Genomic DNA, 14,627 nt, shown 5'->3' with positions numbered 1-14,627 from the left:
ATTACCTTAAATACCTACTATGATTTTTTGTTGTTTGTCGGTCTAAAATTTTGTATTTCAATTGTCCATAAAAACTAAACTCTAATTATAAATGTACTATTTTAAAATTATTGACTTAAAAGTTAAAACGGTTTTCTGCCACTAACTTTACTTGTTTTTTACATTTTTTTATTGATTTATTTCACAATGTCAGGGGAGTTAATTTGTGTTGGTTATGAGAAGGAAATTGGGCGGTGGTGGGGTTTTAATGTACATGTTCTGTAACAAGTTTCTCCATTGAGGCACATATTGTGCTTATTTAATTTGGAATATAATAAAATCTATTTCTTACTCTTGATTTTTAGAATTGTCTGAATCAATGACCTTCTTAGTTCCCATCAAACGGCTAGTCCCATCCAATTATAAAAACTACGATTATTACCTTTGAAGATAAAAATAATATTATAAAAATAAAAATGGAATTTTGAAGACTTTCATGTTCAATGATTGACTATTAAGAAATATTGGCTACTACTTTTTTGAATAAAAAATATTTCAATAATTTACATCTAGAATTAATGTTCAATGGATTTAAATTAGTGAGTGTAATTTTTAAGAAAATATTTTCCATTCTGCATTACTAAATTATATATTAAAAGAATGTAACATACACAACTACTTTGTCTTTATTTTTTCAGCAGGATACCAACTAATTATTTTGGATGTAATACGGGATTCAAATTTAATTCCTTATGAAATTATCTTACGACAATTATTATCATACGGATCAAGAACGTTAGTACCAAGTAATTATTGAAGAAAAATACACAGAGTAAGAGTGTGGATTAAATTTTAAGATCATTCAGTAATCCATTAAAAATTAAATTGATGCCACGTTTTCTTCTTTGTTCTCCCTTTAACAACAAAAATGAAAAGAAAAAAAAAACTTTCATTTTGTTATTTCATGACACGCTGGCTTAACTAAAAAATGTTTAATAGAAGATATTTCTTGACAATCAAAATAATTAAAAACATTAAACATCTTCAAAATCTCACACATGCAATGTCACTCTTTAAATTAATGTGTATATATATATATATATATATATATATATATTACAAAACGATTTTCATCCCAAAGAGATTATAACCAAGGTTTGCACGCCCCACATTTAATTACTTATTATATCGAGGAGTAGTGTATCTAAATCCTCCAAGCAAAAACTCATTAATTACGACAAACACAAGTCACTTTTAGAAACATTTAGTCTCTAAGTCTGAAGCCCGAAGGCATATTTCTGTATTCAAGGGCTTGCCTTTAAGATGTTTCCAATGTCAATTATAAATCGATATTTCACATCTGTTTTGGCCAGACGCTCTATTGCAGTGTTGACATAATCTATTGGAATAACCACAATATCAGGTTTAACAACATGCTTAGCAGTAAAATCAATCATTTCTTGCGTCTCCTTTCATCCCTAGATAATATGAATCATTTTTTATGATAAAAATATAATAAAAATAACTTTAAAAATATTTATTTAATAGTTATTTATACTTAATTTTTAAGAATTGATGTTTTTCTTATTCGTGGTTTGCAGATATGAAAATGAGGAATTAAAAGCCAAAAAAGATACAGAAAATAGCAAAAATATGTAAAAAGAAGGCTAAGCCCAAGACGCGTTCAGCACACAGCGCAACGCGTGCTCAGCGCGAATACAGACACCCACACAGCGTGCTCAACGCGAAAATACGTACTAGCGCTAAGCGTGAATACAGGCACCTACGTTAAGCGAGCAACACAGGCTTAGCATGAGTACGCAGACTCAAGTCCACCCCAACAACTATAAAAAGAGGGTCAAGTCAAGGAGAAAATACACATAGAGTCTCAGCGCACTCTAATTCACACCTAAAGCCTGAGAACTTTTCCTTAGGAAATTATTTCTTTTCTTCCATTATTTTCTATTCCCTTTTTCCATTCATTCTCCTCCATTAGTTTTTATACCTCTTTTGAAGTGTAAGGTTCATTATGACTATGAGAGGCTAAACCCTTATTTAGGGTCTGACAGGCCTAAAAAGTCAAAAAATATATTGTATGTTTCATATCTATCAATGTAAACATGTTTTTTGTTTTTTATTATCTTTTCTTACTTTAATTTCATGTATCATTTATCATTGCTTCATCTTTAGGGGTTAGGTGCTTGTGGTTAGTGTGCTATATTCTGTTGGACATTTTAGTGTAATTGATCTCTTTATTATATTAAAATAAGAGTGCATGTTTGTTTTAATGTAATAACGAGATGTTCGGTTTAGGCAAAGGTTGGAAGTTACATGAAAGTTACTAAAACTTTCATCAACGGTTGGAAGTTACATGGAAGTTACTAAAACTTCCATCAACGGCAATTTTTAAAAATAAATAACTTCCATCAACCGCCAAAAATCACCTGTTCTTTGATTATAAATAATCATCCTGGTTCAGAAAGCATAACATGTGAAAAACATACAAGACCAAAACAAAACTTTTGAATTAAAATCTTCTGATTTTATCCGATTGAACAATTTTGGTTGAACCCCGAAATTTGATTCAATCTGAAAGTGTTTATACACGACTTCAGATTTATCCAGGATTATCTCGATTTTTAAATTAACCAACATATTCTACCCAAATAATATTTTTTTTTCAAATAAATTCTCTGTCGATCATTTGGATCATCAAAACAATGACCAGATTAATGCATTAAGAATACAAAATCTTGCAAGCAATAATTACAAGGAAGATTTTCCTTTTTACAACACATTGTAGGTTAATTTGTAGGTTTGAGGCCTCATTCATTTTTTGGCATTAGATAAATATAGAAACCTCTACGACTGTGAGTATTCTTTGAATTGTGAGGTCTTTTCTACCTTATATTGGGACATAATCTCTCTCCCAAAATTTAATCGTACGTATACAAAGAAAGATAAATATAAATTAATATTTTGCTGCTAAAAATAAGTTGTTGACAAGTTAGATTAGTTCAAATTTAAGAAAAAATTAAATTTAAACTCGTTGAATTTAATTAGTTCAATCAAATTGATCCAATTTGATGAACACCCATATCAAATAAGATTTCAAGTTTACATTTTGTAGATAAAAAATATTATTAAAAAGAAAAATTTATTAAAAATAATCAGTTAAATTCTCTAAAAGAGTTCATTATTTGATCAAACACCTTCTTAGTATAGTTTGTGAATGAGTTTGAATGCCTATAGCTCTCCAATTTCACTTCCTTATGTTTTTTTTACTTTAATTTCAAAATGTTTCTTGGACATTCAACAAACTTATTTGACACTTATAGGAGAGAAATATAAGTACGACACTAGATACTAAGGAAAGAAAGATAAAAATAAATTACGTGTGTTAATATATAAGATGTATAAAATTGCCAGATGTTAAAATGTCACAACTCTTTTACTTTCGATTAGCCTGTATACTTAGTAGCAGCCTGTTGGTAAGTAACGAAGACCTTCGAGAAAGCCAGGAAGTTGAAGTTGATCTACAAGCTACAACCACCTATTGGAGGAAGCCATATCGGCCAATAAGAAAAACACGCGTTTCACCGGTTCATTCATTAACAAAATCATTTTAATCTCTTTCAACCTTATGAGTGATTAATTTCTAAGATGATAAATGTCCATGTGTCAAACTTGTTGCTCTGGGATTGAAAAAAAATTCAAACCCTTCAGCGCTGAATTCCTTTTAGTGACTTCACTGCGTGCGTGAGCTACCATAATTGCATCTCTTAATATTCTTGCTCAATAAAATATCCATACATTTATATATAGTTTTGTATTATAAAAAATTTACCCACAAAAAAAATTGTATTAAAACTTTACCATATATATATATCCTCAACAGCTCAATTGGTTCTTCATCACAAGTTGGCATTCCTTCTCATTCTTAAAAAAAACCCTCATTATTCCATCAAAACTAGCTACAACAACATGTCGAACGTGTTAGCAGGAGAAGAAAGCGAAAAAGTTGTTACCTATGGGTGGGCAGCTAGAGACACCTCGGGAATTCTCTCCCCATTCCACTTTATCAGAAGGTAATATATCTTTATCGATCGAAATTGCATGCGCTTCAATAAATAAAACCATGCATCTCACCAGCATTGAATTTTTGTTTTCTTGAACAAATTAAACAGGGCAAATGGTGATAATGATATCACACTCGACATACTCTATTCTGGGATTTGCCACACCGATCTCCACATGGTGAAGAACGACTTTAGAATATCCATCTATCCAATGGTTCCTGGGTATTATTACCTTATTTTGCCTTGAGATCCACATGATTTTTAGCTTCTCAATATTCCTTTCTTTAAACATGACCATCTTCCTTTTAAGGATAAAATAAGCATTTTTTATAGTTGATGAAAATAATAAGAATTCATATTAATTATATATATATATAAAATAAAAGTCATGAATGTGTTGAAATATTTATTGTTATTTTTTTAATCAATAAATAATATTACTTGTTTTACACTTTTGGAAGTGTCATATATCCTAATTGTTGGACACTTTTCTAGAAAGATCTCTTTCAATCAATTTCTACTTTTTAAATAATTCTTCTTAAACTATTTTTTCTTGCGTAAAAATACGTAATGAAATCTGGTGTGAAACTATCAAGAGCTCTATTAATTTCATTTCTCTAGTTCTTAACAACATTATTGTGCTAATAAATTTCTTACACTTTTTTTAACAAGTATCCTTTTTTAATACAAAAACTACCCACAAAATGTTCTAAATGCAGGAATTGGGCCAGTTATTTTACTTTACGGACTTAATATTTTCATGTCATTAGTGAGTGTGAACTTTGAACCACGCCTAAATGATTTTCATTTCTATTGAATTGGAAATACGTTTAGGCATGAGATTGTGGGTAAGGTGACAAAGGTTGGTAGAAGAGTCACAAAATTCAGTGTTGGTGACATTGCTGGTGTGGGTGGCTCTGTGGGTTCGTGTGGCTCATGTTCGGACTGCAGCAACGGCTTCTATGTATATTGTCCAAAAATGATTTTAACCTACAGTGCACACTATTATGATGGAACAATAACCCAAGGTGGATACTCAAATAACATAGTGGTTGATCAGAACTTTGTCGTGCTAATCCCAAAATCTCTTCCATTAGATGGTGCAGCCCCGTTGCTATGTGCTGGAATCACAGTATACAGCCCAATGAAATATTATGGGCTTGCTCAGCCTGGGTTGCACTTGGGTGTGGTGGGCCTGGGAGGCCTAGGTCATGTGGCTGTCAAGTTTGCTAAGGCTTTTGGTATGCATGTCACTGTGATAAGTACATCTCCCAGCAAGAAAGAGGAAGCATTGGAAAAGCTTGGTGCTGATGAATTCTTGGTTAGTCTGGACCAGCAACAATTGCAGGTAATTTAACAAAGCAATCAACTCAATCGGTTTTTTCTATCAGCAGGAATCAAACTCAGATATCAGAAAATTTACAGTAATTCATACACACGACTCAACCAACTGAATTAGATTTCCTTTCCTTGATCTTCACTTCAATGTTCAATCTATTAATTTTATCACATAATAACGAAACAAAAATAATAATCAGGTACATCCGGACATGTACAACTGCTAACTATGCAATTTTTATGGTTGGTGATTAGGATGCCAGGGGCACAATGGATGCCATTATTGACACAGTTTCAGCTAATCACTCTATCCAACCACTAATTGCTTTATTGAAAACAAGTGGAAAGTTGATTTTGGTAGGTGGACCACCCTCGCCTCTTGAGGTATTAGCTATGCCTTTGCTTTTGGGTAAGTTTCTTGTTAATTATAGTTAAGGCACTTCAATATAGTGGGGGGAAATCAGTAACACTGAAAATGTTCTTCTTTTTTTTACATACAGGGAGAAAGATGATTGCTGGTAGTGCAGGAGGTGGGAGAGAAGAGATTCAAGAGATGATGGATTTTGCAGCAAAGCACAATATCACAGCAGATGTGGAAGTCATTCCAATGGATTACGTGAACACTGCCTTTGAGAGACTGGAAAAAAATGATGTTAAATATCGCTTTGTCATTGATGTGGCAAATACAATAAGCTGCATGTCCAATTAGAGAACCACAGATATGAAAGTGGTAGCCGAATATTAATTGAAGGTTGTGGTAACTTCAATTCTAGTTGTATCACCTTGATCACTCGATTCTTCTTTTTCACATTCCACATATTCCATATTGGCTATCCGACTTGTTTTACGGTATTTCAATAAAGTATGAATAAATTTTGTGAATGTCATGTTGAATCTTTCATTTGTTTGATTTTATAAAATTTATCACAAAACCAATATCTTTAAAAAAATAAAAAAATAAAATAAATATATAAGTCTGATTTTCTCATTACACGTAAAGATATCTAAGAGCAAGAACAAATCTTGACTTAAAAACTAAAAAAATAATTTATTTTTTTCTAAAAAAAACTTGTTTTCTTTTTTTTAGATAAACAAAAATGTAACAAACATAATTCATGTTCTTAAGGGAAGATAATAATTTAAAAAATTTACTTTATTTTTAATACTCTCGATTAAAGGTTGTTATCTTCATGACAGGTATCTGGAGTGTTAATTAACACTTTTTCCATGCGTAAACGACTTCTGAATTTTTTTTATTTTCTCAAATCGTAGATCATTTTTTATCTTTGTGGTTTTGTCAACTTTTTTTCTTTAATAAACATTGGTAGCGACTCCTCATGTTCTTTTTTTAGAATATTTTGTTGTCCCGTTATGGCCACGTTGCGACAATAAAAATTTCAATATACAAATTTCCTTTATCTACTAGGAGTTTAACGCTGGTGATGTTAAATTATTTTGAATTGTCATTTAATTATAAATAATTATTGGTATCTCTTTTAGAGTAATTATTATAAAAATTAATTAATTTATTATACATGATGATTTATAATTGGATAAAAGTGTAAAACTATTTTACATTATTATTATATAACATTTTATTTTTGTTTTTCTCTCAAAAAATATTTTTTTTTAGAATTTAATAATCATATTGACAATATAAATTAAAATAATTTTATATTATTATTCAATCATAAATCATCATTAATATTTATTTTAAAATAATTATTATAAAAATTAATAAACTTATCATACTTAATAATTTGTAATTAAATACCAATATCAATATATTTTACATTGACGGTATATATATTACCTTTTTTTTATCTTTTCCTTGCGGATAAGTTTGTGCAAAAAAATATGCAATTATTTTCTGCGGATAAATTTTCACAGGAAAATCATGTGGATCGATTATTTTTTTGCAGAAATATCTAGAAGAAATTAGCCATTTTCTAGTAGTGTTAAAATCAATCTAAACCCACTCGGAAAACATTTTTCAGGGAATTATTGTTGAGATTAACGTAATATTATTGTTGGTGTATGACACTTCTTCATTGATGCATCAATTGATTAACGTAATAGTCGCGTTATTGATATTAATGCATTTTTAAGTTGGAATAGACTGAAATAGTATTATTGTTGGAACAGACGCTATATGTAGCTGCATCTGATCTTGGTCATGGCTTATCAAAAAGGAGTCAACTCCAAGATTTTGTATTGCTTCCTTCTTTTTGTTGGGTGAAGTACTTATTAGTTATTACTGTGACCTTAGCCCCAAAAGCTTTGGCAAACTTGACAGCCATATGACCTAGTCCAGCAAGACCAACCACACCAACATGTATTCCAGGCTTGTCTAGGGCAAAATATCTGAGAGGGCTATACACAGTGATGCCAGCACAAAGGAGAGGTGCAGCAGCATCAAGTGGTAAGCCATCAGGAATGCGAACCACAAAGTGTTCGTCTGCAACCATTGAGTCAGAGAAGCCTCCATATGTGGTGGTGCCATCTTTATGCTTGGCACCAAATGTGAACGTGTATTTTGGACAATAAATCTCAAGATTGTCATCACAGTTTTGGCAGCTGCGGCATGAATCAACCATGCCTCCCACACCCACCTTGTCCCCAACTTTGAACTTTTCTACTTGGTTTCCCACCTCTGTCACTACACCAACTATCTCATGCCTGCACCATTTTATACACTAGTTAGAATCAAATTGAATTTGTCCCTTGATATTGCACTTTTATGTGTGATAAACAAGATCTAGTAGCCTTGTTACCCGTCATTGACATGTTCGTTTAGTTACACATTGAGAATTTTCTAACAAACGAAATGTCATTTAATCACAGAATTAAAAGCATTGGTGTTAAAGTATAATATTCTATACAACAGTACTGTATATACCCGGGTACCACTGGATAGGTGCAAAAGGCCCATTCGTTCTTCACCATGTGGAGGTCCGAGTCACATATCCCACAGTACAAAACTTTGAATCTCACATCTTTTTCACCAGTTTTCCTGAAAAAAATTACGAAGAAGAATTATTTTTTTTCACTAAGCGAATAAAGTTATAACTAAAAAAGTGGTGTAACAAATAAGAGAAAAGATATATTTAGTGATGAGATGAACCTTATGGAGAAATTGAAAGGGGAGAGAAGACCCAAAGTATCCCTAGCTGCCCATCCGAATGTCTTCCTAGCAAGGTTATCAAATTCGAGAGTTTACACAGAATCATGAAAATTTCATAGACTCGATTTGTAGACTCAACTCATAAATTCGTAAAAGTCTACCTCATATAAAAATAATAACAAAATATTAATAAATAACATACTAATTAAATATTTTAACAATTTAATAAAACAAAACAGTAAATCATAAAGTTCAAAATATTTAAATAACCAAGTCTAGTAATTATACATCACTACTAGACAATAATTTATAGAGATTATAATAATGGTAGATCATTCTCCTCTAGAGTTTGATGTTATTAGAGAATAAGGGTTTGATATTATTAAAGGTAAGAATTTTGTATTTGAGAATAACACACTAAATGAAAATATGTTGAATGCTAAACAGACAAAGAACAATAAAAAATAACTTATATTTTGATCTAATTTTTTTAACTTGTTAACTCGTTGATTCGGTAGTGAATTCTGATAAACTTCAGAATTCACCTAGTTTACTTAGAATTTATAGAATTTATTAAAAAAAATTTACTCAAGAGTTAACTCGTAAAGAACAAGTAAACTCGTAAACTCATAAAAATTAACGAATTAACTCCAGAATTTGATAATGATGCTTCCTAGGATGCTGATAAGTTTCAGATTGTGTTGCCATTTAAATCAATTAGAAAAGAAATCCAATATTAAGGACTAATTAAGGAAGAAATTAAGCAGCAGCAAGGTGAAGCGATTTATAAATCTCATATATGTAGTGACTTAGTGAGGCTTACATTGCTATCTTTGATAACGTCGTCCACGTCTGAGGTGACGATGTTCCATTGGTATTTTATTATATATCTTCATTTTACAAATTTTATTTGGGTCTTATATTTCTTTTGAAAAATATTTGATTTCTGTTATTTTAATGAGTACTCAAGTTCAATTTATTTGTTAATTTGACATTTTGTGTTCAATAATTATTTTAATAAGTATAGATTATTTTTTATAAATAAAACTGTAAATAATTTTAAGTATATTTGTGTAATCATTTAGCACTCCAAAATTATTGTGCAAGCTAAGATCCACCTCTTGCCATTCATACTAATTTTACCCAACTAGTTTTATACTTTTATGTGGTCACCTATAAAAATAATCGTGGCTCGCCAGCCTCAACTAAATAAACAGAAGCTAGACAGATTTAGAAATGCAAACGCTAGATTTATTGGGAAACGAGGCTCTAAACTAGCAATTAGCAGGACAGACGAGTGAAATTAATATTTGGACATTAATTTTTTAGTACCATCTATTTTTTTATAAAAAAACAAAAAAAAAAAAAACGAAGGTGACAGACAACACTGGGCAGTCTAAAGTGTAGAAAATTATTTAAATATTTTTAAATCTTATAATCTAATAGTTAACAAACAAAGTTACACTAACAAAAAAAAAGGCACAGGTTAAGGGTGAAAGTTGTAATTTCTTACCAAGGAGAAAGAGAAGTAGCTAGTGGATGAGCTGCACTAGAAATTCCATCTTATTATGCATCTAATATGAAATTTTGCTGGCCATTTGAGGGATATTATCAATGCCACGTAGCATTTGAAACATTTTTATTATTGCTCAAAGATAAGACGTTACAAAAATACATAACACAGACTGAAGAAGGAAACTATAGTTGAGAAAAAGTAGGCTAAAAGCTATCACTTATTTCACTTAGTATCTTTCACACAGAAATGTGAATCGCGAAAACTTAATTTTAGCGTGTTTCCGGTGTCAATGACAAATCTATATTTAACATCTGCTTTGAGCAGACGCTTTTTCAAAGCAGATGCTCCATTGCTGTATTAACATAATCAACAGGAATAACCTCAATGTCAGGTTTTACATAGTGTTCCGCAGCAAAGTCAATCATCTCTTGGGTCTCCTTCATCCCTCCAATGCTAATCATATGCTAAATTAATTACCCATAATTAAAGGAATGACGGACTAGGCTTTATTTACAGGGATGAGTCATGAGCAATTAATAGGTGGATTTGATACCACATTTTAATCCAAAATTTTAAAACTCAAGTATAACAATCGTGCCTTCTCGGTTTTTCATTTTAATAAATAAATAAATAAAATTAATTAGGTCATAAGTTCCCTCACTATATAAATTAACTTTTAATCTAGAGTAACTTTTACACAAAAATAATTTTTTTTTTTCTGACGCACTTGATACAGCAATCGGAGGAGGAGGAGCTCTAGAGAGCACTAAAAACATTATAATTACTAATGGATAACGCTTGAACGACTATATCAAAGTAAGAAATGAGTTACTTACCCTTGAAGATTAGAAAAAGAAATGTATAAGAATTCTCAGAGGATTAATTCTTGTTTATGTTGGTTTTTTTTTTCTTTTTTTTTAAAATTAAATTCTATTTTTTTAAATTGTTTCGCTTGTCATTGTAATCGAATTTCACTCGTGCAAAATTTGTTTTTTTATATGTTTCCAGCTTTGAATTTTACGTGAATCATTTACATGTTTCAAGTTTTGATTTCAAATTTTGAATTGTATAATATATATATATGATCCCCTAACGTGAATGGCCAATTTTTTTTTTTTATGAATGATTCTTATGGCCTGGACTTTTTGAGTTTGGCATTAAGCAGCATCGCACCCCTGTGTCCTTTGGTTATAATAATTAACTATGTGTGAAGATGGATATAAGAGTTGCTTTTGAAATGTATAATGGTCTAAAAAGAATTGCAGCGGATAAAGAAAAAAAATTGATACGTTAAGGTGCAGTATGTATGTTTAATATGTTAATGATTTTTTTTAATATTAAATTGATAAACGGATTGTAACAGGTAAACATTTCTATCAAGGTGTAATAATACATGTTAATAATTGGAAATATTAATTTGTAAACGGCTGTGCAGCAATGATAATAACAGTGATAGTATCAATACAGTTTCCGCTTTTATTTTACATACATTATATATATATATATAGTTGGTATTTCATGTAATTATATTGTGATGTGTTATATATATTACATGTAAATATATTTATACATTTAAAGTTAGATATATTTCATTGATTATAATTCATACGTACCTATTAGTTGTGACATCTATGATTTTTATTTTTTTTATTCGTTATTTATGAGGGTAGAGGGTGTCACATCAAATTTATAAATTTTCTCTTCACTTATATGATATTCAATTTTTTCACTTTTACTCAATATGAGACTTCATCTCACACTTTACTGCAGCAATGTCAATAATACCATCTGATAACTGCTAAATAATTGTAAATTAATAGTAGTTAAATAGTCAAATTTTGGCTTAAAATTAATTGTTTCAAAGTTATTTATAATTAAAAGTTGAGAAAGTAATTAAATTGAATTTCTGGTTGCAGATACGAAAAAATGAGGTTACATTAAGCAGAAAGGGCAACAGAAATGAAGAGAAAGCAATAGTTATGAAGCAGGCCCAGCCCAACACTGGCGCCAAGCGTGCGTCAGGCGCAACTATGAAGACCCAGAAGCCCACTTCAGCAACTATAGATAGAAAGTCAGAGAATCATCATCTCGACTCACATCACTTTTCTCAGCACTCTAAGCCCCTGATCTCTCCCTTCTTTCTTTATATTCTTCATTTTTATTATCCCATTCTTTCTTTCCCATTCTTTCTTTCACCCCTAATTGTAAGCCTTAAATGGCCATGAGTGATTAATCCCCTAGCTAGGGCCCTGACAGGCCTAAAAAGCCAATGATGTACGGTGTGCTTCAAGAATTATCAATGCAAAGGGAATTTATTCCAGGTTTTTTCTGTTCTAATTCTTTTCTTGTTATCTTGCATTTGTTCTTAAATTTCTTTTGGGGTTTATTCGCTCGGGAGAGGGTATTTCCTAATAAGGAAAGATTTAATGCATGCATTAGTTTTACGGCTTATACACTTGGGAAAGGGTAACACCTAATAGAACATCCTAAGAAAAGAATCCTTGGGTTAGCATTGCTAGGCATAGAATGATAACTCAGTGTTCATGCATTTAGCAACTTAACCTTAATGCATTTTAATTATTGAATCTTCACAAAGGCATTTGAGAGATAGGTAGTTAAAATAGGTTTGTCAACGTGAGGCATTAGGGGCAAGTAAAATTAACAGGATGTGGGTAGAACTAATACCAGTGCATTGGTAATAAATATCATATTTACATGCATCTTAGGCCAATTGGGTTTGTCCGGTCTTGGCATCTTTATTAATTGTCTCTCCTTTTAAACTATTTGATTTGGTAATCGCCACTTATTTCTGCATTTATTCCTGTTTTTATTTTACTCTTCCTTACAAATTGAGAAATATTCGATAAAGTGTAATAAAATCCTTGCGGAAACGATACTCGGACTTCTGATACTTAAGAGCAATTTGGTGCACTTGTCAAAGTCTCAACACCATCCAAAGTGCCCATTGCAGCCTGAAAAATTATCAACATATATTAGTTAATTGAGAAAGATGTATGTACTTTCACAATATTCCAAGTGCATGGCATTGGTAATTTTTTTTATAACCACCGTAATTATGGCTGCATTAACAAATATTTACCTGCATCTGATCTTGGTCACGGCTTATTAGAAAAGAGTCAGCTCCAAGATGTTGTATTGCTTCTTTCTTTTTGTTGGGTGAAGTACTTATTACTGTGACCTTAGCACCAAAAGCTTTGGCAAATTTGACAGCCATGTGACCTAGTCCACCAAGACCAACCACACCCACATGTAGACCAGGCTTGTCTAGTGCAAAATATCTGAGGGCTATACACTGTGATGCCAGCACAAAGAAGAGGTGCAGCAGCATCAAGTGCTAAGCCATCAGGAATGCGAATCACAAAGTGTTCTTCTGCAACCATTGAGTCAGAGTAGCCTCCATATGTGATGGTTCCATCTCTATGCTTGGCTCCATATGTGAGCGTATATTGAGGACAATAATTCTCAAGATTTTCAGAACAGTTTTGGCAGGTGCGGCAGGAATCAACCAAGCATCCCACACCAACTTTGTCCCCAACTTTGAACTTTTCTACTTTGCTTCCCACCTCTATCACTACACCAACTAACTCATGTCTGCACCATTAATTATTTCTTACATTATTAGCATCAGACTCAATTTGTTCCTTCGTATTACAGTTCAGTCTATTTTTGATAAACAAGGGTAGCCTTGTGAACCACCTAGGACTATAACCAAGAGTATCATTAAATAATAAATAGAGTTATAGAGAAATAGAGTAAGCATTGGTTTTAAAGTATAATTACTATATATACCCGGGGACTAGTGGATAGGTGGAAAAGCCCCATTCGTTCTTCACCATGTGGAGGTCAGAGTGGCATATCCCACAATACAACACTTTGAATGCCACGTCCTTTTCACCAGTTTCGCTGAAAAAAGTTTACGAAGCATGCAGAACTGGATTAAATATTAATTAAGTAGCAAGCAGCTTTGTTCTTAACATTTTTTAATGTAATCATCGTTGCTTGCTATCTCCAGTATATTGTTCTAGCTAATTTCTAGCTAAAGCGTATTGAAGATAATGGATCTCTGTTAATTAATAAAAAAACGCAAAATTAATTTGAAAGATTAGACAAATCGTTTTATGACAATGTTGTTCGTATTTTCATGAAGTAGTGGAACGAGAGAGAGAGAGAAAAAGTTGTAACAAAATATGTGGGAAAATGTATTGAGGGAATTACCTTCTGGAGAAATTGAAAGGGGAGAGAAGACCAGAAGGATCCCTAGCTGCCCAACCAAATGCCTTCTTAGGATGCTCAATTTCAGCTTGTGATGCCATTTCAATAAGAAAGAGAAGAGAAGATCGAGGTGTGTTTCTTTTGGGTACCAATGAATATTTATGGAGGAGTGAGGAAGCAGTGGCGAGAAGTGCCATGGTAGGGCTACATTGACGTCTTTGTTAAATTACCAGGTGATGACGTTTTTGCATGCTTCACTAACTAGGAAACAAAGTCAAAGTGAAACTGTGAAAGTGGAAAGCACGATGGGTCTTTCTGATTTGCCAACCAAGTCATCTTAAAGAAATAATAATAATAA

General features: G+C 31.7%; 1 protein-coding gene and 2 pseudogenes across 1 annotated transcript; 1 reads left to right on the top strand and 2 right to left on the bottom strand.

The window, feature by feature from the left end:
• The first annotated feature begins 3,882 nt into the window (after positions 1–3,882).
• LOC114367304 (probable mannitol dehydrogenase) lies at positions 3,883–6,292 on the top strand. Its single transcript, XM_028324460.1, has 5 exons — positions 3,883–4,067; positions 4,167–4,280; positions 4,893–5,406; positions 5,652–5,805; positions 5,897–6,292. Exons 1-5 carry the CDS (start codon positions 3,964–3,966, stop codon positions 6,103–6,105), a joined length of 1,095 nt encoding a protein of 364 aa, XP_028180261.1. The 5' UTR covers positions 3,883–3,963; the 3' UTR covers positions 6,106–6,292.
• A 1,208-nt stretch (positions 6,293–7,500) lies between these two features.
• Positions 7,501–8,603, bottom strand: LOC114368498 (annotated as a pseudogene).
• A 1,655-nt stretch (positions 8,604–10,258) lies between these two features.
• On the bottom strand, positions 10,259–14,370 carry LOC114368496 (annotated as a pseudogene).
• Positions 14,371–14,627: the final 257 nt, after the last annotated feature.

The sequence above is a fragment of the Glycine soja genome, chromosome 9 (assembly GCF_004193775.1).
Source record: "Glycine soja cultivar W05 chromosome 9, ASM419377v2, whole genome shotgun sequence".
In the NCBI taxonomy this organism is placed as follows: Eukaryota; Viridiplantae; Streptophyta; class Magnoliopsida; order Fabales; family Fabaceae; genus Glycine; species Glycine soja.
The sequence above is the reverse complement of the archived record's forward strand: the minus strand, read 5'-3'. Positions and strand labels throughout refer to the sequence as shown.

Bases quoted from the DNA above. Each gene is read 5' to 3' on its own strand.
- LOC114367304 (XM_028324460.1), top strand. From the start codon at position 3,964: ATGTCGAACGTGTTAGCAGGAGAAGAAAGCGAAAAAGTTGTTACCTAT. The intron at 4,068-4,166 runs GTAATATATCTT...CAAATTAAACAG, and splicing joins CCATTCCACTTTATCAGAAG to GGCAAATGGTGATAATGATA. The intron at 4,281-4,892 runs GTATTATTACCT...AAATACGTTTAG, and splicing joins ATCTATCCAATGGTTCCTGG to GCATGAGATTGTGGGTAAGG.